The sequence below is a fragment of the Agelaius tricolor genome, unplaced genomic scaffold (genome assembly GCF_023055355.1).
Source record: "Agelaius tricolor isolate 1412-34295 unplaced genomic scaffold, bAgeTri1.0.p SCAF_32, whole genome shotgun sequence".
Lineage (NCBI taxonomy): Eukaryota > Metazoa > Chordata > Aves > Passeriformes > Icteridae > Agelaius > Agelaius tricolor.
Window position 1 is genome coordinate 3,363,270 of NW_027269292.1, and position 23,765 is coordinate 3,387,034.

The 23,765-nt window shown below is 41.1% G+C and overlaps 1 protein-coding gene across 11 annotated transcripts in view; it reads right to left on the reverse strand.

Annotated features, from left to right (window-relative positions):
* Positions 1-1,829: 1,829 nt before the first annotated feature.
* BPTF (bromodomain PHD finger transcription factor) overlaps positions 1,830-23,765 on the reverse strand; it is a 55,688-nt gene continuing 33,752 nt past the window's right edge. For 4 of the 11 annotated variants that reach the window (XM_071451177.1, XM_071451180.1, XM_071451174.1 and 1 more), the window contains 16 exons: positions 22,933-23,056; positions 21,292-21,544; positions 20,705-20,866; positions 19,596-19,744; positions 19,196-19,319; positions 18,454-18,677; positions 17,087-17,309; positions 15,609-15,886; positions 14,345-14,427; positions 12,318-12,543; positions 11,557-11,900; positions 8,234-8,407; positions 7,149-7,341; positions 6,157-6,241; positions 4,241-4,427; positions 1,830-2,734 (listed from right to left, as the gene is read on the reverse strand). In XM_071451177.1, coding sequence (XP_071307278.1) covers positions 2,698-2,734; positions 4,241-4,427; positions 6,157-6,241; positions 7,149-7,341; positions 8,234-8,407; positions 11,557-11,900; positions 12,318-12,543; positions 14,345-14,427; positions 15,609-15,886; positions 17,087-17,309; positions 18,454-18,677; positions 19,196-19,319; positions 19,596-19,744; positions 20,705-20,866; positions 21,292-21,544; positions 22,933-23,056 — 2,866 coding nt within the window. In that variant the 3' untranslated portion in view covers positions 1,830-2,697. Of the gene's footprint in view, positions 2,735-3,174; positions 3,474-4,240; positions 4,428-6,156; positions 6,242-7,148; positions 7,342-8,233; positions 8,408-11,556; positions 11,901-12,317; positions 12,544-14,344; positions 14,428-15,608; positions 15,887-17,086; positions 17,310-18,453; positions 18,678-19,195; positions 19,320-19,595; positions 19,745-20,704; positions 20,867-21,291; positions 21,545-22,932; positions 23,057-23,765 lie in introns of those variants that run through there. The other 7 variants (XM_071451178.1, XM_071451175.1, XM_071451176.1 and 4 more) reach the window with 7 other exon arrangements.

Sequence of the window (23,765 nt, forward strand, 5' to 3'; positions counted from 1 at the left end):
CATTTTTTTAAAACGTCAAAGGACAACATAACCTAAATGCAACTACTCTTCTTTGACTTTCAGAAGCATAAATGGGTTATTGTTTCCACACTGAACAATTAGTAATTTTCACAGATTGGTTAAATGACAACATTTGTATGTACAAAAACACACGGGTTTTTAGTAGATAAAATCCCCCCAGAAGAACCTGAACACCTGAGCTGGAAGTGTAAGAAAGGGTGGTCAGTAGCAACATCTTTTGTAAGAAAAATAACAGAGGAGGTTCTTGCATAGCAAGGTGTGAGGTTAAACCCAAAAGGAGCTGATCCTTAAATCAGATAAACCCCAGACCACTGTAGAACAGAAGTTGACTGTGAGTTAGTGCAAAAGCTGGTCAGGTGGGTGAGGAGCTGCAGAGAAACCAGGGCTGGGAACTACAGACAGGTACCAGAGCAAGTCAGTCACACACAGGGAAGGAAAAGCCTCCTCATCTGCAGTTTGCATCTTCTTGGGCTCCAGTTCACCCCTCAGGGCAGCCCAGGAGCCCCCAGGGACACAACTACAGGTGGCACTCCACAATCCCAGAGCACCTGGCAAAGGTCACTGAGCTCCAGTGGGCAGGAACACCTCACCAACACCTCCTGCTGTCCTGGCCCAGCTGGACAGTCAGGCCTGGAACCACAAACAGCTCCTGCTGTCCTGGCCCAGCTGGACAGTCCTTCAGGCACCCTGTGGGAATGTCTGACAGGATAACAGGGCTGGAATCACAAACATCTCCTGTCCTGTCCCAGCTGGACAGTCCTTTAGGCACCCTGTGGGAATGTCTGACAGGATAACAGGGCTGGAACCACAAACAGCTCCAGCCCTGTCCCACCTGAACAGTCCTTTGGGCACCCTGTGGGAATGTCTGACAGGATAACAGGGCTGGAACCACAAACATCTCCTGTCCTGTCCCAGCTGGACAGTCCTTTGGGCACCCTGTGGGAATGTCTGACAGGAAAACAGGGCTGGAACCACAAACAGCTCCTGTCTCACCTGGACAGTCAGGGCTGGAATCACCTCCTGCTCTGTCCCACCTGGACAGTCCTTCAGGCACCCTATGGAAATGCCTGACCAGGAAAACAGGGCTGGAATCACAAACATCTCCTGCCCTGGCCCAGCTGGACAGCCCTTTAGGCACCCTTTGGGAATGTCTGATGGGGATAGCAGAGCTGGAACCACAAACAGCTCCTGCCCTGTACCAGCTGGACAGTCAGGGCTGGAACCACAAACAGCTCCTGCCCTGTCCCTCCTGGACAGTCAGGGCTGGAACCACAAACAGCTCCTGCCCTGTCCCTCCTGGACAGTCAGGGCTGGAACCACAAACAGCTCCTGCCCTGTCCCTCCTGGACAGTCAGGGCTGGAACCACAAACAGCTCCTGCCCTGTCCCTCCTGGACAGTCAGGGCTGGAACCACAAACAGTTCCTGCCCTGTCCCTCCTGGACAGTCAGGGCTGGAACCACAAACAGCTCCTGCCCTGTACCAGCTGGACAGTCAGGGCTGGAACCACAAACAGTTCCTGCCCTGTCCCTCCTGGACAGTCAGGGCTGGAACCACAAACAGTTCCTGCCCTGTCCCTCCTGGACAGTCAGGGCTGGAACCACAAACAGTTCCTGCCCTGTCCCTCCTGGACAGTCAGGGCTGGAACCACAAACAGCTCCTGCCCTGTCCCGTCCTTCAGGCACCCTGTGGCAATGTCTGATGGGGTTGGGTCCCACTCCTTGGCCATTCCCACCCTGCTCCTGGCAATCCCTGCACAGATCCCCAGAGTGTCTCACACACGTGGCAGCGCACACTCAAACACACCTACTGCTGTGGGGAGAACAATGATCTCCATTTATTTTGTTTCATATACATCCATATTTTGAATTTTAATACAAAAGAAAAAAAAATTAGAATCTGACAAATGTTTACAAACAAGATACCTTCAAATAGATTTTACTCAGTTCAGTCTGGTGCAGAGTAAATGACAAATTGTACTGTTTGTTATATTCAAGGCAACAGAGTCTGTAGTCCATGACCACTCAGCCCAAATTTTATGCAAGCTTGTTTTTATCTACCATGAATGATAAACTCCTTGTTGATTCCCAGTCCTGTGTGTGTGCACATGTGTACATAGCAGCTCCTTTCATAGAAAGAAAAGACATCTAGAGGTCTTCTTGTACTTTTACCTACAGGAATCATGTTAAGATACAGAATGGATTACATGGAACCAGGGCTGGATTTTATAAGAAAAAATAATTAGCTGACAAATGAGGGCAGCAATAAAAAAGCGTCTTTTTTGCAACAATAAATAAATACAGTCAAAGTTTTCTGTGTGGACTTTAAACCAGCTTCTTCACTGAAGAACAGACGTGGCATTTCCATGGAGTTAAACGTGACCCCATTTACTGTATCTTTTTTCTTGCTCTCTCTCTCCTTCAACAAAACAAAGTTTTCCTGCTTCTGCCACAATAGTACAACAATTTGATCTTGACAAGAAAGTGGTGCTGCTGATTTTTATTTCTTTGTCCTTTGGACAAAATAAGCCAAGAATATAATTTGACTGTTGTGACCAATAAAAACGCAGTTTACATCGAGTCTTGTCAGGATAACCTGACTAAAAACATCTGGCTCCTTAATTAAAAATTGTCAGACAACCAGATCCTTGCTCGTGTGTTTGGTTAACACGCTGAACTCTAAGAAGCTGTAGACTGCAGTTTGTTGTTATGGGACCTGCAGAATACAGAAGAAAGTGAAGAATTAAGCACCCTTCAGTTTGGAGAACACAGTTGCTGCAAGGTGTAGCCAAAAATAAATCACAATAAGGGAATTACCACCATGTCGCTTTCATTTATTTTTTTCCCCTTCAGAAAAAATAATAATTCTTGCTCTGAATTTTAAGCCCATTTTCTCCTCCAGAATACAAATTTTTCAGTACTTGTAAAATGCAGTGTGTCACTGGGATATTCCAAAATGCCTGAAATCAGTTTTACTCACATGTTTGCATAATAGTAGTCCATCAAAAGGAAAGAAAAAAGACATTTTTAGTTTTTAATATTTATAATAAGGTCCACTTTGCTTAAATTTATTGAATAAGTCTTTGGATTAACTTAATAGGAAAAAACTGAACAGGCATGTTAAAATCACATTTTTCTAAGCAGAGTTCAGCAAAATTCCTCTTTGACATTCACAGTTTTATTAGTGACTTAAACTAAAACAATAAAATACAAGGTTTCCATGATGAATTTTTCATTTTTCTCAATACAGTATTTGAGGAACGGAACAAGTTTTTTTGTTAATACAATTATGTTCACCAGTGTGACTGCTGGCAACAGAAAAAACATTTACTTTTTAGACAAATGATCTGGATTTTTAGGGCAGTTTAATGTCATTGGATTGTACAATAAAAGAAAGTGACCCCAACATCCAGTTCTGATCCCAGTTAAAAAGTTCAGACTAAAGATATCACAATCTGCAAGAAAAGAAAGAAGATGGATGGTATAAATGAAAAACAAGAACAAAAAAGATGCAGCAGTGAAATCAGTGTGCAAGCACAGGGAGTGCTGGGGACCCAGCTAATGGCAGTGACACAAACATGGGTTGAAAACTACCTGACAAAATCATTATTACAGCATTGAACTGGAAAGAAAAATGGATATTGTTTCTCAGGAATGTCTGTGTAAGGGAAACACTCTGTATCAGCCATTCTTCAGAAAAAAAAAATATTTAAAGCTTAATTTTGAAAGTTAATTTTTGAATTAGGTTTCATTTTCCATACCCTACTTTAAACCTTACTTACTCTCCCGTTTCAAAGGTGGTAAATGATAAAAAGATGAGAGAAGAAGTAACACTGAAATATTTTAATTTCTTTCACTGGATTATAAACTTCACAGCAGGATTGTCTCTTACTAGTATGAGAAGTATTTACTGCAGAGTAGAACATCAGCACAACTAAGACACAGCATTTGCCCTGATCAGAAATTATTAAGTTTTCTGCAGCAATGAGTTGAAGTATCACTCAAACTTTGCAAATTCATGATCCCACCCAAATTTTTAACAGCTCCTTTTGAATAAACATTCCAAAGTAACCTTCATGAAATCATATTTAAGCTGTAATTGTGACAAAATTTTCCAGGAAAGCGCATGGAGCAGCAAATCCCTGTGCAAATACAAGATAAGCTTAGAAAGGAGATTTCAGGGACCAGCACAACACCTGTGGTTAGGAACACTCCAGCTTACCTGCTTGCCTTAAATCCTTTTAGTTTCTGTACAAAGAAAGACTCGAGAACTTCTGCACACTGGTAGAAAGGGGAGTCACTGGGATTGTAGTAACGGCAGTTATCAAAAATTTTGGTCATGTCTGCCACAAACTCCGTCACCTTCTTGTAGTAACGCTTCAGGATTCTTTCTTCCATGGTAGCAAGGTCTTTAAAGAAACCAAAGATTATTTAAATGAGAGCCTTTCATCCTAAACAGAAATCTACACTGTCAAGACTGTGGGAAACAAGGCTTTATCCAGATTAGAGGCTTGCCCAGGAGTTCTGGTTTGGTGACAGCAGCAGCTCTCCCTCAGAAGAGACCCTTAGGCATGAATGTGTTGTGTGCAGGTAAATTCAATAAAAGGCAAGAATCACCATGACCAGGGAAAACCTTTGCAAGGAGCTCCCACTTTTTCTGAAGAAATGAAGGGAAAAGGTCAGACAAGCAGGATCCAGGTACCCTGTGCATGTACCAGCCATCACTTACTGATTATTTTTTGAATTCCTGCCTTGCTTTGAATGAGCTATCAATTCTTGTGGGCATGTGCACATTACACATGGCACAGATGAAAGATTTCAAGTGCAGGGTCAAGCAAAATGCCAGAGCTCTCACCCTTACTGACCAGACATGTTAAGGAGACAGAAATGGTGATGTGAGTAGTAATTGTCCTGTTCTAATGCAAATATCAATTAAAAACAGGAAGAGAAACAAAACCTGTCAAATATAAATATAGTAAATGTCTAGTGGCACTTTTAGCCAGAAAAACAACTATCTGCCCTTGGAAAATGCCTTGGGGTGCTTATTTTGAAATACCAGTGATGCCAGAATGTGTGCAAACAACTGCAGATAGATCTGCATTATCTGGTGTATTTTCCTCAAATTTACATGTATTACAAATGTCTTCTCCTCCTATTTAAGTCAGAAAGGGCTAAATCCACTTTTGTTTGCTCCATACTGTTATTTGAGCTTTCCTTATAAACTTTAACCCATCATCATGGAATCAGAGCTGTTCAGCATTGTCATAACAGCACAGTCCAAAACTTTGGAACAGGAAAAGGACACAATTCCTAAACAAAATATTATTTTTAGTCAAAATACCAAAACATTTTGCCAAGATACTAAACTGAACTTTCCTATTTCTAGGATGAGTAAGGAGAGGTGAGAAAGCTCAAATGACACACTGGCTCTCATTTAGAGATCTGGAAAGGTATTGGTTCAATACTGTAAGGAAAGGAATAACATTCCCAACACCATTTCTGTCAGGGGGTAGATTTTCCCAGGAGGTTTCACATGCAAGTGCTTTTCCAGTTTTAACTGGTGAGTTCTAAGAAGATCAATTAAAGCACTGGAAAGCTGCAGCATCTCCCCTTCCACTTTGCCCACATTCACAACATCTGAATCCTTTTTTTCCCTGGAGCTTTAAAGACAAGTGACACATAATACAAAATTTACTATACTATCAAGTCAGATGAAGATAATTTTGAACTTCATCTTAAGGTGCATGTCACACTCCCATAGCATCACCTCCTCCTCAGCTTCTGCAGTACACATCCCAACCTTTGGAGGAGGAGCTCATTACAAAGACAGAAAAAAATAGTCCTCTTTGAATGCAGAAATTTAAACCATGAATTCTCTCCTATTGCTGCACTGACTTCCACATTCATCTGTTAGACTGGCAGCATTTAGGGTGAAGGAGTCAGGCTAAGAGTAGATAAAACAGCCCTCATGAACTCCTGAATGGACCAGTGAGAATCACAGTGCTTCACCTGCCTAACCTGGGTATTTTGCAAAATATGGCTGGAAGTGGTCAGCAGGAAATGAATTATTATTAAATTGATAACTTGCTGTTCCAAAGGCCAAAGCCCCTCACTGGGGCTGCTCTCACCAACACTTACCCATTGGTTCTTTGATGACACCATAATAATCTGGGGCATCGTTGGGGTCTACTGGTTCTAGGAATGGCCATGCCATCTTGTGAGCCTGGCAAGGAAACAGGAGAGAAGGAAAACATACAATAAAGTTAAATTAGGCACTACTAATAGGTAAATATTTTCATCCTTTTATCTGTTGGGGTCTGGAGTTGAATTTCAGGAAGAAGTGCAGCATTATATGAAAAGGAACCAGTTCTCATCTGATGATTGGGTAAAGTTTTAAATGTCAGTGACCCAGTAGCTGGGCTTAAAAACAGGAAACTGAAATTCAGACATAACAGGATACTGTGCTGAACAGGCTGCATGGAAAAGTATGGAATGAATTTACTGAGAGTGCTTTCAAGTACTCTGAAATTAATACACTTTTATAAATGTATGTAAAATACAGGACAATGCAAAATATTACTTACAGGATTTCTGTTATCATAATTTTAAGAATGTTACCAGAATTCTTAAAAATTCCTTATAGTTGTAGCAGAAAAGCCTATTTGGGAGTGACAGACAAACCAGAAATATCAGACAGTGTACATAATTCTTATTATGAGGATGCCATCATTTACATGCTGAGAATGACCCCCTGTGAGAACACTCCTGAAATCTGGTAACACTCAAATAAAGCAAGGAAGTGTGGATCACAACCCACAGCAAACTGATCTGAGAACAGAACACTGCACCTTCCATACCCTGTGCAGCTGGGCTCCCACTCTGCATTTTGGGATTCTAAATCTGCTTCCTTTAAAAGCCTTTCACTGCAGGAATTGTTTAGTTTCACCCACTCAGGAGCAGTGATTTACTAATTATTGTAAGTACTCCTCAGCACAGTAACACCAAGCAGGTTTGCAGCTGGCACAGCTTTGCTATTCCCCAAATTTCAGAGCTAATAAGGAGAAATTCCCCCTTCCTCCCAGACCCACTGGGTCTGTCACACTCCCTGGTGCTGCCATCCTCATCCTCACCTGCAAGGAGCGCAGGACCCTCCTCAAGCCCTCATAGTCTTTATCTGTGAGGGGGCTGAGCACAGTCATGGCATCCTCTGTGGACTGGCACTGGGGGCACACGTACTCATCGATGAGGTCGGCCTCGCTCTGCAGGATGCCCACGCAGCGCCCGTGGTACCAGTTCTGGCATCGGTCACAGCCAATGTAAAATCTGCAAGAGCCAAACCAGGTGTCAGAGCCTTCATCTAGCTCCAATCCAGCTTCCATTTAACCACATAAACCTGCCATCCCCTGCACACAAGCAGATACTTGGCATGATTAAAGACAACAGGTAATGTCAGATTTCAGAGTGACAAATTCTACTCCAACTGCTTTTGTATTTACAGATCACTTCAAAACACATTCCTAGATTTTGTACTTTGTAGAAATCAAGATTTCAAAAATAATTCCTCTGCTTTAGAGATGAAAGGAACAGTGTAAAGCCAGAAGCCTCACCCAGCCAGTATCCAAACCAATTCAAGATGCATTTTGCACAAACTGGACTACAACTAGGGCTTGTTTCACTCCATACAAGCACTTTTCATATGGAAGCTTCAGCCTTGTAACTGAATACAGAGGAGTATTCTATGACACAAGGCCTTACAGTAAAAGATGCATATAATTCACACATATATGATCATATACCAACCATATACCCCCCCATACTAAAATTATATTCTCCAGCCAGATCAGATTAAAGCACAAAAACATCCACTAAATATAGCATTTGTCTTTTAGTCTTTCTAACCATCCCCTGTTAAAGAAAATAAAATAAAAAAGAAAATAAATCCCAATTTAAAGAACATGGTGTTTTAGTAGTTTGTTGTTAAAAATAAAAACCACAATACATTTTGACTGCCCTGAGGGACTTGACTTTTCCTAAACATTTACTGAACAGAAACATTCAGGAGGGGGGAGACAATTACTGGAAAGCAATTTGTATTACGAATGAATACAATATATGCAGAATAACTCGTTTTTTACTCTTTGCAAGGAACAGGAAAGCACAGTCAGAGCAGTTTTGCTACCTAGACATGGAATAAGAGGTTCTTATCCGAACTCACTGCGACTCATCATAAGGTGTTCTGCAGATACAGTACAACTCCTCACTGCTGCCCTCTTGTGCCCGTTTACACTCATTACAGATGTACACATCCATTTTCTTAGCCTCCTTTTCTGTGATTCCAACACATTCTCCATGATACCAGTTAGTACAAAGATCACAGCCAATATAGAACCTAAAAGTGTTCACAATGAAAATGACAATGTAATTGTCATTTCAAATGGCATGGCACTTTTCCCTGCATTTCTCTCTGATGCATTTGATGCTGGGCTACCTTCTATCTCAGCTTCCCTGCTCCCTATTCCTTACAAACTAACATCTCATGCTGCAGCTAGACTGGCAGTAAGGTCACTTGGGTCAATTTTAATTTGACAATTCATCAAAATGCACATGTATTAATATGTACATATTAATATGTAACCGGACTCTGACAAAGCTATGGGCTAAAAATCTACTGACTTCAAGGCGTGTGTGAAAAACTGTCAAAGGCACAAAAAGACAAGGCCAAAGGAAAAGGTTTACATTTTCAAAATTGCAGCTCAAAAGCCACTGAAACATTTCCTTAAGGTTTGAAAATGTAGGTCTCAGTTAATTTAAAAAACAAAAGCAAAGCGCAAACACCAACTAGGAGTTACGAGTACACTACAAGAACATGCAACCAGCAGTGTGTAGGTACGTCTTGGTGTAACATGATACCAAAGAAAATGGGGTTAGGGCATGATTGTCAATTTCAAATCTTGGTGGTTTCTTTTTTGGAGGGGTGTGCACTGAAAAACTGATAATAAACTACTTAAAACTGTGACAAAGTGGGATTTTGAGTGAATAATGTCTCGTGTCAGACACAGCTGTGTGACAGAACCAGGTATGGTATGACACAAAGTGAAGGGAACCAGGGACAGAATCATGGGGATGGGACCTTGCACAGAATGATGTGACAAAAGTGTAAAATATTATGCCAGGATGTTTGTAACTCGTGTATGGATCTCTCAGAACACACCTATGGCCAGTGACAACCAGATGGGCGACGCTCACATCCATTCTCTCTGCCTAAGCAAAAGCAAGCGGACTCAGAACCTCCGTCCTCCTGATTTTGGAGACCCCAACCCCCTGCCAGGTGCTGCTCTAGGAATTCCTGCCACCCTGTCAGCCTGCAGGCAACACCCTGGGGACACCACAGCACCAACAGGGCAGCAGCTGCCCCATGTTCCACAGGAAGCATCTCTGATTTCCTGGGCCTCTGCACACATCCTGGACGCTCAGATCCTGCCTTTTCTTTTGTTTTTTCAGTCAGGCAAATCCTAAAATAAATATCACACAGCCCAATTTCCATAAAGAACGGCCAGACATAGATTCTGACAGCTCTCAGCAACTCAGCCTGCACCCCCTTCCCAAGGGGGGCTGTGGCTGCTCCTGGTGATGTGGGAGCACATTTGCATCCAGGTGTAGATGCTAAACCTTGCCACTGGAATGTGGAGCAGGTGCCACATTATGATTTAACAAATAAGTTGGAATCTCAGTAGGAATCTCAGAAAGATATCCTTACTGACCATCCTTGAAAACAGTGTCAGCAAATCCCTATAATCCTGGAGTATCGCACAGCACAAAAGAAAACACAGAGGGTATTCATAAAATACCACAACTTGGCTTTTCAAGTAGCACACCTGTCTTTTCTGAAGTAGAAAAGAGACACCAGCACAAAGAGGACAATCCTATATAAGGATTGTATATAATAAAAAATTTTAAAAAATTCTCAGAAAATTGTTTTAAAACTTGGCTAATTCCTTTCCAAAACAGCATGTACTTCAACAGTACAGACATCATTTGTAGGAACATCAAATTTAAAATTCACAAAAAGCAAAGCAGCAGAGCTCAATCATATTGCTAAGGATCCTACTGAGTTATTAACATTTCTTTTTCTTGAAGTTTTATTCAGTGCACTGAAGCACAGTTCTCAATTCAAGCTACCAAAATTCACTCTATGACCACTGGAGTCAACACAAAGTCTGACAAACAAATCCTTTTGCTCACTCACTAAGTCCAGGTGCAGTAACACACAAACCTCTGGTATCACAATCAGAGAACAGGGTCTCTCCTAAGTACACTTGATGACAGGAAACCTGACACAGACACAAAGTTAAGTGAGGCTGGGGACATCTCTCAGAGGTGACAGTGACATAACAGCCAGAGCATCATTCTGCTCTTTCTGCAGCACTGGCAGCCCAAGGAGCAGCCCCATTTCCCACACTGATGTCATAGTGCAATGGTCAGAGCTACTCAAAACCAAGGTGAAAAACACTTCAAATATCTCAACTTTGTTAAAAGACATAATTAAAACCCAAACAAGGCTAGAAGGAACCTCAAGAGGTCCCCTAGTCCTGGCCCTAAACATGGAACAAAGAACCATGACCCATGGAGTGAATGCACCACTCCAGATCTGTGGTTTCCCTGTTATCAGCCCTTAAAGTACAATCAAATGGTACCAGTTCTTACTTTTGGGTATTGACACTTGAAATTGGCCTGAAGTCAAATTTATTGTACATACATCTCTACACAGCTCTCAGATGTGAGAAAACCATTACTAACTACTGCTGTTAGTCACCTCTAGCTGCAACATGTCACCTTTAGCAGCAACATGTAACACTATCCCCTGGAATGCTCTGGATTCTCCACTCCAGCACTCACCATTTCTTTACAAGCACTGTACACAGGTAAATACTTGTCCTCATTCACAGTCAGAATCAAACTACAGAGAACTGCAGTTTTCACTTTGTCAAATGCTTGAATATTCATTTTTATCAACCCTAGCATACAAATAATAACACATGGAAACCGTTTCTCCCTGAAACATTGTCCAAAGTGAACTGCAGTCCAGTGACTCAGAGCCCCCTTTACTGGTACAGCCTTACCAAAAAAAAGCCATTTATTGGAAGACGGTACCGAAGCTATTCTGAAGAACATCAACTACTTCTTCAGAAGGAATTGCTCAAACCAAATTGTCACTTGCTTCTGAGGCAGAGGCAAAACGGCAAAAGAAAGAGTAACAGAGCGGAGGGAAAAAAAGAAAGGAGTATGTGCATGTGAGACAGGAAGGTCACACAATGGAGACATGCAAACAGTAAAGTATAAACCACGCACAGGAACAGTATCAATTGAGTATGTTAATATTTGCAACTGCTAGTGGAAATAGAGATTTTATCCTCTACACCTCGGTGATCCCTGCAATAACCTGCCCCTAGCTCCACTTCTAGCACTACCTGGCACTAAGGGCTGACACTAACCCTAGAGCTGAGCACATGCAGGAGGGGCTGGGGCATCGCTACTCACTTGGACTCGTCGTAAGGCGTTTTACAGATGCAGTAAAGCTTTGTGTCCTTCTTCGTTTCCTTTGAGGTAGTAGAAATCATTTTCTTTTTCTTGGACTTGGAAGCCGAGGAATCTTTCTCCTCCTCTCGTTTCCTCTTCTGGGAGGAGACTGGCACGGGGACAGTGGTGGAGGAGGAGGAGGTGACACTGGCTGCTGGCAGCTGTGGCGGTGCTGGTGGCACTGGTGGCGGTGCTGGTGGGGCAGCGGCGGCGGCCGCGGCGGCTGCGGCCGCTGCTGCAGCAGCTGCTGCCTGGGCTCTTTCCTTCTCTTTCTTAATTTTAGTCAAGTCTTTCTTTAGCTCCTCCTGAAGTGTATTAAATGAATAAATAGAGGGAGGCACTTCATATGATTATTGCAAGACAGGGTTAAAATCTAGGCAAAAATCCCCAAGCTTAACCAAAAGAAAACAATTAAATCCATTTAAATATGCATTTTTTCATGTTCTGAACCTACAATTCACATACTATTAAGGGATGACATTCCTGGGCTACAATGGCCCACTGGCTGTAACTTATCAGAAGCTGTTTCATGAAAGAAGGTAATTTCAGTCCAGAAGAAAACCAAGAGGCCCTCAAAGGACATATGAGCAGCTTTGCAGAGATCCACAACCAATAGCTTCTTCCTGTAAATTTCCTTAAAATCTCACTAAGTAAACAAAGATTAACACAGAGATACTCTCCCCAGCTTAACATCAAATTAGCCTTTGAGACTCTGTCCTTACCTGCACTTCAATCTGCAGATCTTTGTCCAGAAGTGCTCTTTTTTTCAGTATTTCAGCTTTCAGCTGCTCTTTATGCTTGAAAAGCAGAGCTGAGAGCTTGGTCGCGTTCTGTTTGCTCCGCTTCTGCTCCACGCTCTCTTCTCGCTTCCGTTTCTTAGCTGCCTGTTTCTCTTCTTTGTCTATCTTATCCAGAATATATTTCATCACTTGGTTGCACACAATCATTCTGGGGAAGGAATAAAGGAAAAGGACATTGTGCTGACCTGCCTGTTTATTCCCAGTTGAGAATGCAGAATCAATTCTCCAGTCACTGCAAGCTCATTATTGTATTTCCTAAGATGTACAAGGTAAATTTAGCAACACCCAGTGCTTCCACTCCTGCTTATTTACTAGAGCACTGCTGGGAGAGATCAAGTCCCTTGTTAGGCTCAAGAGGGCCAATCCCAATTTCACTTAAATGATCTGAGTACTAATTGTTCCTCCCCTCCCCCATCTGATTCCCAACAAAGCTTTGGCTTTAGTAGGATGCGAGAGATTTTCGCTCAATTCAGTTTCCTCAATTTGTTTGAAAATTGAGCTGGATTTTTATTCTGATGCAGGATGAAAGTGAGTTGGAAGCCTGCAACTTCTTCAAAAACAAACATTTCTATGCTCCAGTGAAATACTACCAAGGTTTTGTGTTTTGGCATAAGGACTGACAAACGCTTTTCACTGTATAGAATTCAGTACAAACAGTTCTCAATTTCTCCACTGACAGCTCAAGATGAGGTTTTTGTCTGCTTGTTGTACCTTCAACTATAAATCTATTTTCCTGCTCACTTATTTTGCACCTTTCATTTATTTTGCTTTATATTTCAATTAGAAAATGAATGTATTTGGGTTCTTCTGAATTTACTTTTCCCTTCCCCATTCTCTTCCAAAACCATTAGAAAACCAAATGCTTCTTGTTGCCAGAGTGACCATGAAAAACAACTCCCACTGAGCTGAGAGGAAACAGCAGAATAGCAATGGCCAGGACAAGCAGCTGCTGGCAACTCTGGTCTCAGATATTTTGTCCTTTGTTAGACAGCTGGATTTTGATGACAAATGGAATATGTACATAAATATTTGTAGGGTCATACAATTTGGTTTAGTTTGCTCTTTATACCTGCCCTGTATCTATTTGGTTTAGTCTGTTTTTTTTAACAGATTAAAGATCCCCATATTGTATTTCTGAAGAAGAATAAATCAGTGAGATGGAAAAGCAGCTGCACAACACCAAGCTAGTCAGAACTATTTTTTTTTTCATCTTTCTTTTAAATTGGGCTTTTGTCACTTGAAACACCTATTTGGTTATCTGACACCATGAAATGAAGAGCATATCCACTACATCTTTTTCTTTATGCAACTCTGAACAGTAAAGGAGTGGCACCCAGGGATAGTGTTGTAATCAACTGAGCTTGTGACTGGAAGATCAGAATTTTATAGAACATACTCTTCTTTTTCTTAGTATCTGACACACACTTGTGATTATCTAATTGGAGCAACTGCATGTGTGAAAAGGAGTCAAAATAATCCCAAGACAAATGACAAACACTCCAAATTGCTGTTTAACAGCTTCAAGCATAAAATCTCTCAGTTTGTCAATCTGTCTTCCAACTCTTCAGCTCCTTCTGTAGAGTGGGATGTGCAGGGACAAGAATGGAAACACATGGCCATGATAAAGGACAAACAAAATCCAGGCTTTTTTTTTGCAGCAGAAGCATTAATTCTCCATTCTGTGCTTCTTTACTTGAGTTTAAAAACTGGCCAGCTTCAAACACAATATGTAACATTACTTAAAAACATATTATCAAAATAAAATTGAGGTTATAGAAGATGAAAGAAGATCATTATTAAAGTTACTTTTAAGTGTTACTCTAACCAATTTTATATTGCAACACTTCTTTAAGCAGATTTTTACAAACCAGCATTTCATTATGAAACCATTAAAAGATGCAATAAATGAAAAATTTCATAGCTACAAATGCACTGTGATGCACATTCACCTCTGATTTTCTTCCCTCTCAGCTGGAGTCAGTGTCTTCTTCTGTTTCAAATGTTCTATGACAGCATTCTGCTTCATAACCACCTGTAGGACGATACAAGATTCAAAATAAAAGATGAAAACTTAGCCAGTATTTCACATATTATGGGGAGACCCAGGACATTTCCTAAGTTAAAGTGTCATTTATTTCACTGAGTGACAAAATAAAGCTGATTTTATCAGGGTAGCAGTGCTTGTGTAAAACAATTATTTGAAAATTCAAAAAGAAATTGAGAAACAACACCACCACCCCCAGGATAGGATATTTTGCTTATGTCAAGTTTGAACCCAGGAACTAAATGTAAATTGACTGTATTTCCTCAGAGACTGGTTGTTTTATTTTAAAAGTGTCATAGTCCATGATATATTTTTAAGCCTGCAGCCATCCAACAGCGTCACATTTCAGATACCTCTTTGGAACCTCAGTTTTCAGGTAATGAAAGTTCTGCACGTGTTTTTGTACATCAGCTCTCCTAGCTCTGACCTATCTTTCCTGAATTGAGAACAGAGATGGATTTGTCCCAGCAGCTAATGGTAAACTGAATCAAGGTGACAGAAGAATGCAAACATGGTACAAGTGACTTGATGTGCTGAATTAACTTGGAACGTGTCCTTAAATTGCCAATAGCAATCGTGCACTATCTTTGAAAGAATCAAATTAACTGCCTATCAAATGTATTAACATTGTTAACAAGAACAGGCATTTGAAATTAGATTTCTTTCATTCATTAGTGTTAATTTCCTTCTGTTAACTTTACCTGTTTCTGGATAATGTCACTTTGATTAGAAGCCTGAAGGGTGTGCTCACGTTTAATTTCTATCTATTGCTGCTGCCTGAGCTGCTGAACTGGGTGCAGCTGCTCCTGCACAGAAGCTGCTGGCACTGCCACCACCCTGGCCACCTGCTGAGCCTGAGCTGGGCCACTGGGCTGGATCTCACTGGGTAACTGAGGCTGGATGTGGGGCACACTGCCCTGCTGGGATCTGAGACAGAGGATTTCCACTTGCTGCTGGAGCTGGGGCACTGCAGTAACACTTTTTGGAGGCTGCTGAAATTGTAGCTGAGGATGAGCTGGGCACTGCACAGGAACCTGATTTAAACTTTGAGTACTTGCAAGGGCTGTGCCCGAGGTCTGAAGCTGAGCCTGTGATTGCTGCAGCCGAGCTGGAATTTGGATGGGAGTGTGGGGCCACATCAGAGCGGGCTGTGGGGCTGGAGTTTGCACCTGAGCTGGAAGCTGAGCCTGGGCCTGGCCTGGGGGCAGCCCTGCGGGCGGCGCTGGAGAGAGCCCGGGAGCCGGGGCTGGAGACTGAGCTGGAGACTTGGAGGGCTGAGCTTCGGGAGGAGCCGCGGGGTCAGCGGGGGCCTCGGGCGGGCTCGGGGCCTCGGGCTGGGGCTGGGCCCCCGCGGGCTGCGCCTGGGGCTGGCCCTGGGGCTGCCCCTGCCCTGCGGGCACGGCCGCTGCTGGAGGCGCCTGCAGAGCCGGCTTGGCTTCCCCCGCACCTGTGAACACACAAACACAAACCAAGGGTCCAGTAATTGCAAATGGCACGGCTGTGAGCCTTGATAACCCAAACCTCTGGAACTACTGCACAGCTGCAGCTGTGAACACACAAACACAATCCACGAGTGCATTAATTGCAAATGGCATGGCTATGAGCCTTGATAACCCAAACCTCTGGAACTGCTGCAAAGCTCCGTGCAGGAACTCAACAGACTCTGCAATGCACTTCCAACACACTGTGAAAAATGCGCATTTTATGATTGGCTTTTTGCAAATATTAAAATGAATATTATATGTGTTGTGTTAGAAAGTAATGCTGTATTAATTCTCTTAAGTAGTGTGGTAAATATAGTTTTAGGTTATAAAAAAATGTTTAAATAGAAACTATGCTACATAGGATACTTTTTTTTAAGAAAGGACTTGCAGCGACATAGCAGCCACAGGACACCTAAATCTTTCAGAGAAAAAGAATTTATTGCCCTCTTATCAGAAGAAACTAATTTCTTCCTGTGAAAAATGCATGTATTTTATGATTGGCTTTTTGCAAATATTAAAATGAATGTTATATGTGTTGTGTAAGAAAGTAATGCTGCATTAGTTCTCTTAAGTAGTGTGTTAAATATAGTTTTAGGTTATAAAAAAGGTTAAAATAGAAACTATGCTATGTAGGATAGTTTTTTTAAAGAAAGGACTTGCAGCAAGATAGCAGCCACAGGACACCTAAATCTTTCAGAGAAAAAGAATTTATCAGAAGAAACAAATTTCTTCATGCCTCAAAGGCACTGTTAGAATTCAGAGGAAGAAGCTGATGATGACCAGACAGAATCCTGTATTTGAATGGAATTTATGCACCATGTATGAAGTGTATGAATATGCAACAGGCTATTGCTTTTAAGGGTTAATCCTCTGTTAACTGTGTCCTTTCCCTTTTCCGGGCTCGGGGTTGTGCTGCCCAGAAAAAGGTACCCGGATGTCTGTAACTCTTTGTCCTAATTCAAATTGTCCAAATTATTATTACTCTAATTGTACTACTATTTTTATAACCATTTTATTACTACTAAACTTCTAAAATTTAAAAAAAACAAGTGATTGGCGTTTTCCACAACATTTCCTGCAGTAACAGACAACCTCCAGCTGTGTAAGTTCTCCCATGCAACTGAAATGGAAGTTTTTTTTCTGCTGAAGAGAACAGTGCTTACCCGAGGTGGAAGTAGAAACGGTGGTTGTAGTTGTGCTAGCTGTAGTAGCAGCTGCTGGTAGTGGGGTGAACAGAAATCTCTGAATTGTACCATTTGGCATAGCTGCTTGCATAAGCTGCTGTCCTGGGCCAGGTATTACAGTCACACCCTGAGGGATTAATTGTAACTGACCAGTAGTTTGACCTTGTCCCTGAATTACCACAGTTAAGCCTTGACTGCCACCCTAAAAAAAAAGTTAATATTGATGTATTAGTGATGTAATTCTTAGACAGACTTTGCTGAAAATAAGAACAATTAGGGGTTTGGATTTCAGAATTCAATATTTTTATCACATACCATACTCCTAAAATCTAAAACCAGCATCTGAGATCATGAAATACTCAAGGACTCTTTCAACAATTTTACCGCCAACAGATGACTGGGTTGGAGGGACACATTTTGTGAACCCACAGAACACAACACAACTCTGAGTCTTTGGTGTAGAAACTCATAGAATCACAGAATGGTTTAGGTTGGGAGGGGCCTTAAAACTCACCCAATTCCACCCACACCTTCCACTGTCCCAGGCTGCTCTAAGCCCCATCCAACCTGGCCTTGGACACTTCCAGGGATGGGGCAGCCACAGCTGCTCTGGGCAAACTGTGCCAGGGCCTCCTCACCCTCACAGGGAAGAATTTCCTCCCAATATCTAATCCAAACCTACCCTCCCCTTCAACCTAAACTCCAAGTCTTGTTCCACCTACAAAAAACCTTATCTGGCAATGAGCAGTCTGTACATTGCAATCATTTATATGAATTATTTATAGTTTGAAGAACAGATGTTGCGGTAAATCACAGACATTTACTTTTACCCAAAAAATGACTCTCAACTTATTTTTTGCCAACAGACCTTCATGATCTGAACAGAAGTTGTAAGAACTTTTTCCTCCTCTGCTCACAGATACTGCAACTTTTCCTCTGAGATTCTGGATAGCATGAATGAAAACTAGATCTTCACATCAAATCAAAAGACAAGTAATCAAAATTATGATCTGAATGTCTACAAAACAGACCATACAGAATAATTATGTCCCTTACTGCTATTAAAGATTTTTTTTCATGCTGCTGAACACTCCTGACGCCAGTTACCTTACTGGGAAGTACAACAGGAAGCAAGCATTAAAACTTTACTATTAAAACGACTTACTTTCTATTTACTATTTATTATATTTATTTACTATTTAAGCTGCTTTCAGTCTGTAATTATGCCAATGCTCATCCTAAATAAAGCCAGACACATGAATTTAAAGGCACAGGCACTACACTGCTGAAATGCAAAGGCAGGCTGGGTTAGCACATTCCACACCCAGGGCTGTCCAGTGCTTTACCTGCCCTTGTGTGAGCTGGGTGAGCTGGGCCATTGTCAGCTTCACTTGGCCCTGCTGGGGCCGAGGGGGCGGCGCTGGGGTCTGAGGCTGAACTTGTTGAGGGGCTGTCCCAGAACTTGTGATGGTTTTCTGCCCAGTGCTGGAAGAAGCTGTGCTGGTACTAGAAACTGCTGTTGAGACAGGCTGACCCCTGATTATCTGAGTCACCACTTGCTGGGTCTGACCTGTAAGAGAAGAATTTGAGCTAAGAAACACATTTTCAGCTTTTTAACTGTAAGCACAGCAAACTTCCAAGTCACAAATTGCAATGGGGTGTGATGGTGATCAGACAGGTGAAGCAAACACTGCAGTTTGCATGTAAATTTTCTTTACAAACCATTTGTGTGATTGAAAAATGTCTGCAAAATATTTTAACTACAGTTGCATGCATATAAAGAACTTTCAAACACTGAGCTTCTTTTTAAGAAAAAACATACAAAAAAAGAGCTTCCTCAATGCACAATTACTCCATGTGTTTTTCAGTTTTGTGGGGCTTTTATTTTTTTCCCCAAATGAATGGACTTAAAATTAATGTGTCAATGATAAATAACATTGACAAAGCCTCCTACAAACACATCCAAAAGCTGAAAAAGGCATTAGTCGAGCATCAAAATGAGGGATGTTTGCATTGGGACACAATGAATTGATGAAGAAACAAACCATGGATTTCACACTGGGAGTTGAAATATTAAAGTGAACCTACTGGCTGGCAGAATACCTTGTTGCACCACTACAGGTGTTCGGATGATGGCCTTGCCAAGGGTGGGCTGCTGCAGCGGGGTCCGGATCACCGTCATCCCGGGGCGCAGCGGCGTCCCCTGCACCACCTGAGCACACAGAGAGGAGAGCACCTGTCAGCTGGAGGAAAAAGCCTCTGGAATATGCCCTGAATGGTGTTCAAGGTGTGCTTCAATTTTCCCAACTGTTGTAACCTCTTTGGAATAAAGGATCCATACACACCATTGCTGAGACGAGCCAAAACCATTGAAAAGTGATTTAATATCTGCCAATAACTGAAAGTCTACACACTTAAATTTTTTTGAGTTAAATAACATACACACTTACACTTTTTGAATTAAAAAACATTGAGAAAAACATCTTACTTGTGAAGTGCTCGTTGTTCCTAACGTCCCTGTGGTGTTTGGCCTAATGGTTACAGTTGCTGTCCTTGGCTGGAATGAAGTAAAGGTTTGACTTGCACCTGTAGTTGATGGAATGATACCCAATACCTTTTGCTGAACTTGAACCACACCTAATTAAAGAAAAATTGAGAATTCATTAATGACATAATGGCCAGCAAAAGAAGTAAATGCAACTCCAGGGTGGCATTTAGAACTCAAGTCTCCAGGTTTCTAGAATACCTTTGAGTCTCAACATTTCTTGGGAAAGCCTTTGTCATATTGTAAAAAGAAGCAGCATTATACTTTGTCAATAGCCCAACTACATTTTAAGTTAAGAAACAGGTATTTTAGAAAAGATTAAGGAAAGTGTGAATCTTCACAGAGATCAGTTTGATGGTAACTGCAAAGAAGCCCTTGCATTGACAGAGTGCCACAAATTAGTGTTATACAACCATTAAAAGCTATAATCTGATTAATTTCAAATGTAGGAGAGCAGTTTAAACACCTTTCACCTACACCACTGTGGTGCTGAAGAAAATGGGCAATGCTTCTCCTGTCACCTATGAAATTTCAATACAAAATCTGCAGCCTTCATGATGTGCTCAGATGCTAAATATAATGGAGACAGAATTGAGTTTTTCTGTTCAATATACATTCACAAATCTCAAAAAAATTAAGTCCTCTTCTTGAGGCAAGAATCAAAAATGCTAATCTTAGTCTGGAGCCCAACTCCTGCTCATCAGTGAAGAGCAGCTGTAGGCATTAATACTTTTGTGAACAAAGTTTCTTTGTTGATTTAGATAACCAAAAAAAAAAAGCATGCTTCATTCCACATTGTTCAAAATAAAGCTCCTAATTTTGTGCTAGGAAATGCAGAATAATTTATAGGCAAAAAACTTGCATTTTTCCCCTTACAGACACAAATATGCAATACAGGGGGACCAAGCTGTAGAAACTTGTATTTTTTTATATATATAAAATACATATTTTTCCCCCTTCACGTCATAGTTTACTTCACTGGGAAAACAGTGTCAAAGGAGAATTAAACAGCAAGCTGGAATACAGATTTTATTCAGTTCCCTTTGCCCTACCTCCTTGAGTTGATGGCACATTGACGGCAACAATCTTGCTGTTTGCAGGGAGTGGCAGCTTAGTTATCACTTTCCCTGCCATCGTTACTGGGCTGCCTGAGAGCTGGAAGGTCTGCCCTGTGCTGGCAATGCTTGTGGCTGAGCTGGCAGCTGTGCTAGTGGCTATTGAGGCACACAGAACAGGCAGGTTTAGAGCAGAATCATTAGTCAATGAAATGACTGTTTTTCAAGCATGAAACAGCAAACTACAGGATTACTTTTACTTTTTTTTTAATGTGTCATGCTTTTTTTGGTAAAGATTCTTTGTTGGAAACAGTATGTTACATCATAGAATGCTTTCATGAATGATACTGGCACAAAAACTATCAGTAATTAATGAGACAGGTCAGAAATGAGTCTTCCTAGCAGAAGTCAGAACAAGGAAAAACTAGACAGATATAATCTCAGAAATGTCCTTCTGGCACAGCAAGAGTTAAGAGCAAAGATAACCAGAAACGTACTAATGCTGCATGTCTGGAGAAGATGTGATGTGATGCACACACAGATGAACTCCAGCAATGCTCCTTCCATGACAAATCATTCCTTACCTGTTGAAGACTGGCCTTGCTTAACCCAAGTAGCAAAAGTTTGATGGAAATTCTTGTTCTGTTGGAATGTTACTGTAGCTGGAGACCCCACTTTAGTGGTGAGCACCACTTTGGTTCCAGTGGGGACAGGGCCTGCCAGAGGGCCCACCACGACTTTCTGGGGTGTGGACACTGTGGTTGCAGTGCTGCTGGCTGTGCTGGCTGCAGGGACCACACCTCCTGCAGGGATCTGCTTCTGCTGCTCCAGCCGTTTCTGTTCAGAAAAAAAATGGAATTAAGAGATAATTAGTATTTTCAGATTTTACAACATCAACATTGTCTCCCAGTATTGAGAGATAAAGGCCTCTGGTAGGGTTTTAGCTCAAATTAGGATTTTAGTTCAAATGTAGAAGATTGAAGAATAGGCTCCTTGATCTCCAGAACTACAAATCTGCTTAGAATACAGAGCCAGAAATTTTCCTTTAGAACAACTTTTAAATCCTTGCCTTATGTTAATTTCACTGCACATTTTACTTTAAAAAAACCTGCACAACATATTAATTTGTCTCAGATTAATCAGAAATATTAAAAAAACTTTTAAAAATATCCATCTATATTTGGCTTTGACCATGTACATTCATCTATGTCAGTAATTGGTACATCATCATCAACACAGAGTTTACTATTAGTGTTCCTAAATTTAGAGCTTCCTGCATTGAGATCCTGCCAGTTACAGAAAAAAGCAGACTGTATCATTCTGTTTCACCACTGAGAATGCAATTTTTAAAACTGTTATTTTAAATTTAAATCCAGTTTTCAGCCTGCTTGAAAAAATTAGGTTCAAAATCCCTTACCTTACCCAGTGACCTTCTGTGCTGTAACTGTTGAAAAAGCATATTAAATCTAGAGATTCCCTTAGTGAAGGGAGGTATCAGCAGCTCTTCTAAAATGTCAACTAATCTAACATTTTTCCCATGTTACTGGAATTATATCTGTATTTATCTAATTTAAATTCCAGCACTATATTGCAGTAATGCCCACAAATCAGAAGCACTCATTCACTACTAATGGGTTTTTGTCAGGGCAGATGAAATGAAGAAGGATTATGTTGAGAAAAAGCACAGTTCTTAATAATGTATGTGAAATACCAACATGGCATCAGATTTCCTAATTTTAATTGCATACATTTAAATGTAAATACATATACATATCTACATATATTTAAATAAAATTACCAATGGGTTTAACTCAGATAATGTAAGATAGAATAAAATCAAAAGATTCAATTTGAGTGAAGCATGAAATGCAGTTGTATTCCCAAGTCAGCTGTATTCCCAGGCAGCTTTCCACCACACACAGAACACTGAGAAGCTTACCTGGAGATGGTGCTTCCCAGCCTTCTTTAAAATGGAAACAAACTAAACCTTTCTAAAGTGTTACAAATGACGTGGGTGAAAAACAGGCAATCCACAACAAGCCTTTGCATTAACCCTGTTTCAAAATAACAGATGTATACAGTGGCAGCAGCATTGTTTGATGGCTTAATCTGCAGTTGGAGTATTTGAGAAATGGTGTAAGCAAGGGCTAACTGCATTTCCAGGCTATGGTGCATGTGCTGAGCAGTGCAGTTGCTGACTGCTGGGATGACCAACAGCTCCCCACCTGCTGGGCAGCCAAACGTTGGTGTTTTAGCTGAGCCTCCAATTGGGCCTTGAACTCCTCTGCCTTCTTCTGTTCACTAACCTTAGCCTGTTGTTCAACTGCCTGTGCCTTTTCCTTCTCCACCCTGCCAAAGACACAAGCAAAAGTAAGTTATACCACCATGTAAAATCCAACCATCAAACTGCATTTTGTTTTATTCAGTTTAACTGCTCTCATATGAGCAACCATCAAGACAAAAGATTACTGAAAAACTGGTCACAGTTTTAAAAATATTTAGAAATAAACTACTGAAGTTGCATGCAACATCCCTGAAATATCCTGATGCTAAAATACTGCAACATCTTACAGGAAACTATTAATCAAAACTGGAATTTATAATTACATCTGAGGCTGCAAGGAACCCATGTAATAACATACATTTAAAATTGTTCTTTCCAAGAGACTCAAAAATGTTGTTCCAACTGTAAGCACATGATACTGAAAATATGCATCTTATGACTTGAGTATTCTCAGGCTCAATTTACTTGTACACAGTCATTTTCTTTGGATTACAGAAGTATTTAATAAATACTGTACAAAGTCATGCCAAAAGCAGCCTACAGCCTTTTGATGCATTACAGTAATAACCTTTTAGCATTTAACAGTAGTGAGTTCATAAGCATGGAAAAATTAATATAATATTACTTCTAACAAATCTGAAATATCTGCATACCTTAGTTTTGGTACCAGCAAATAGTTTAGCTTTGTAACTTTAAGCTTGACTATCAGTAAAAACCCAACACAGCTGTGTTTCTAGTGATCACAGTGACCAGGTTTGTGTTCTCATGGGGAAC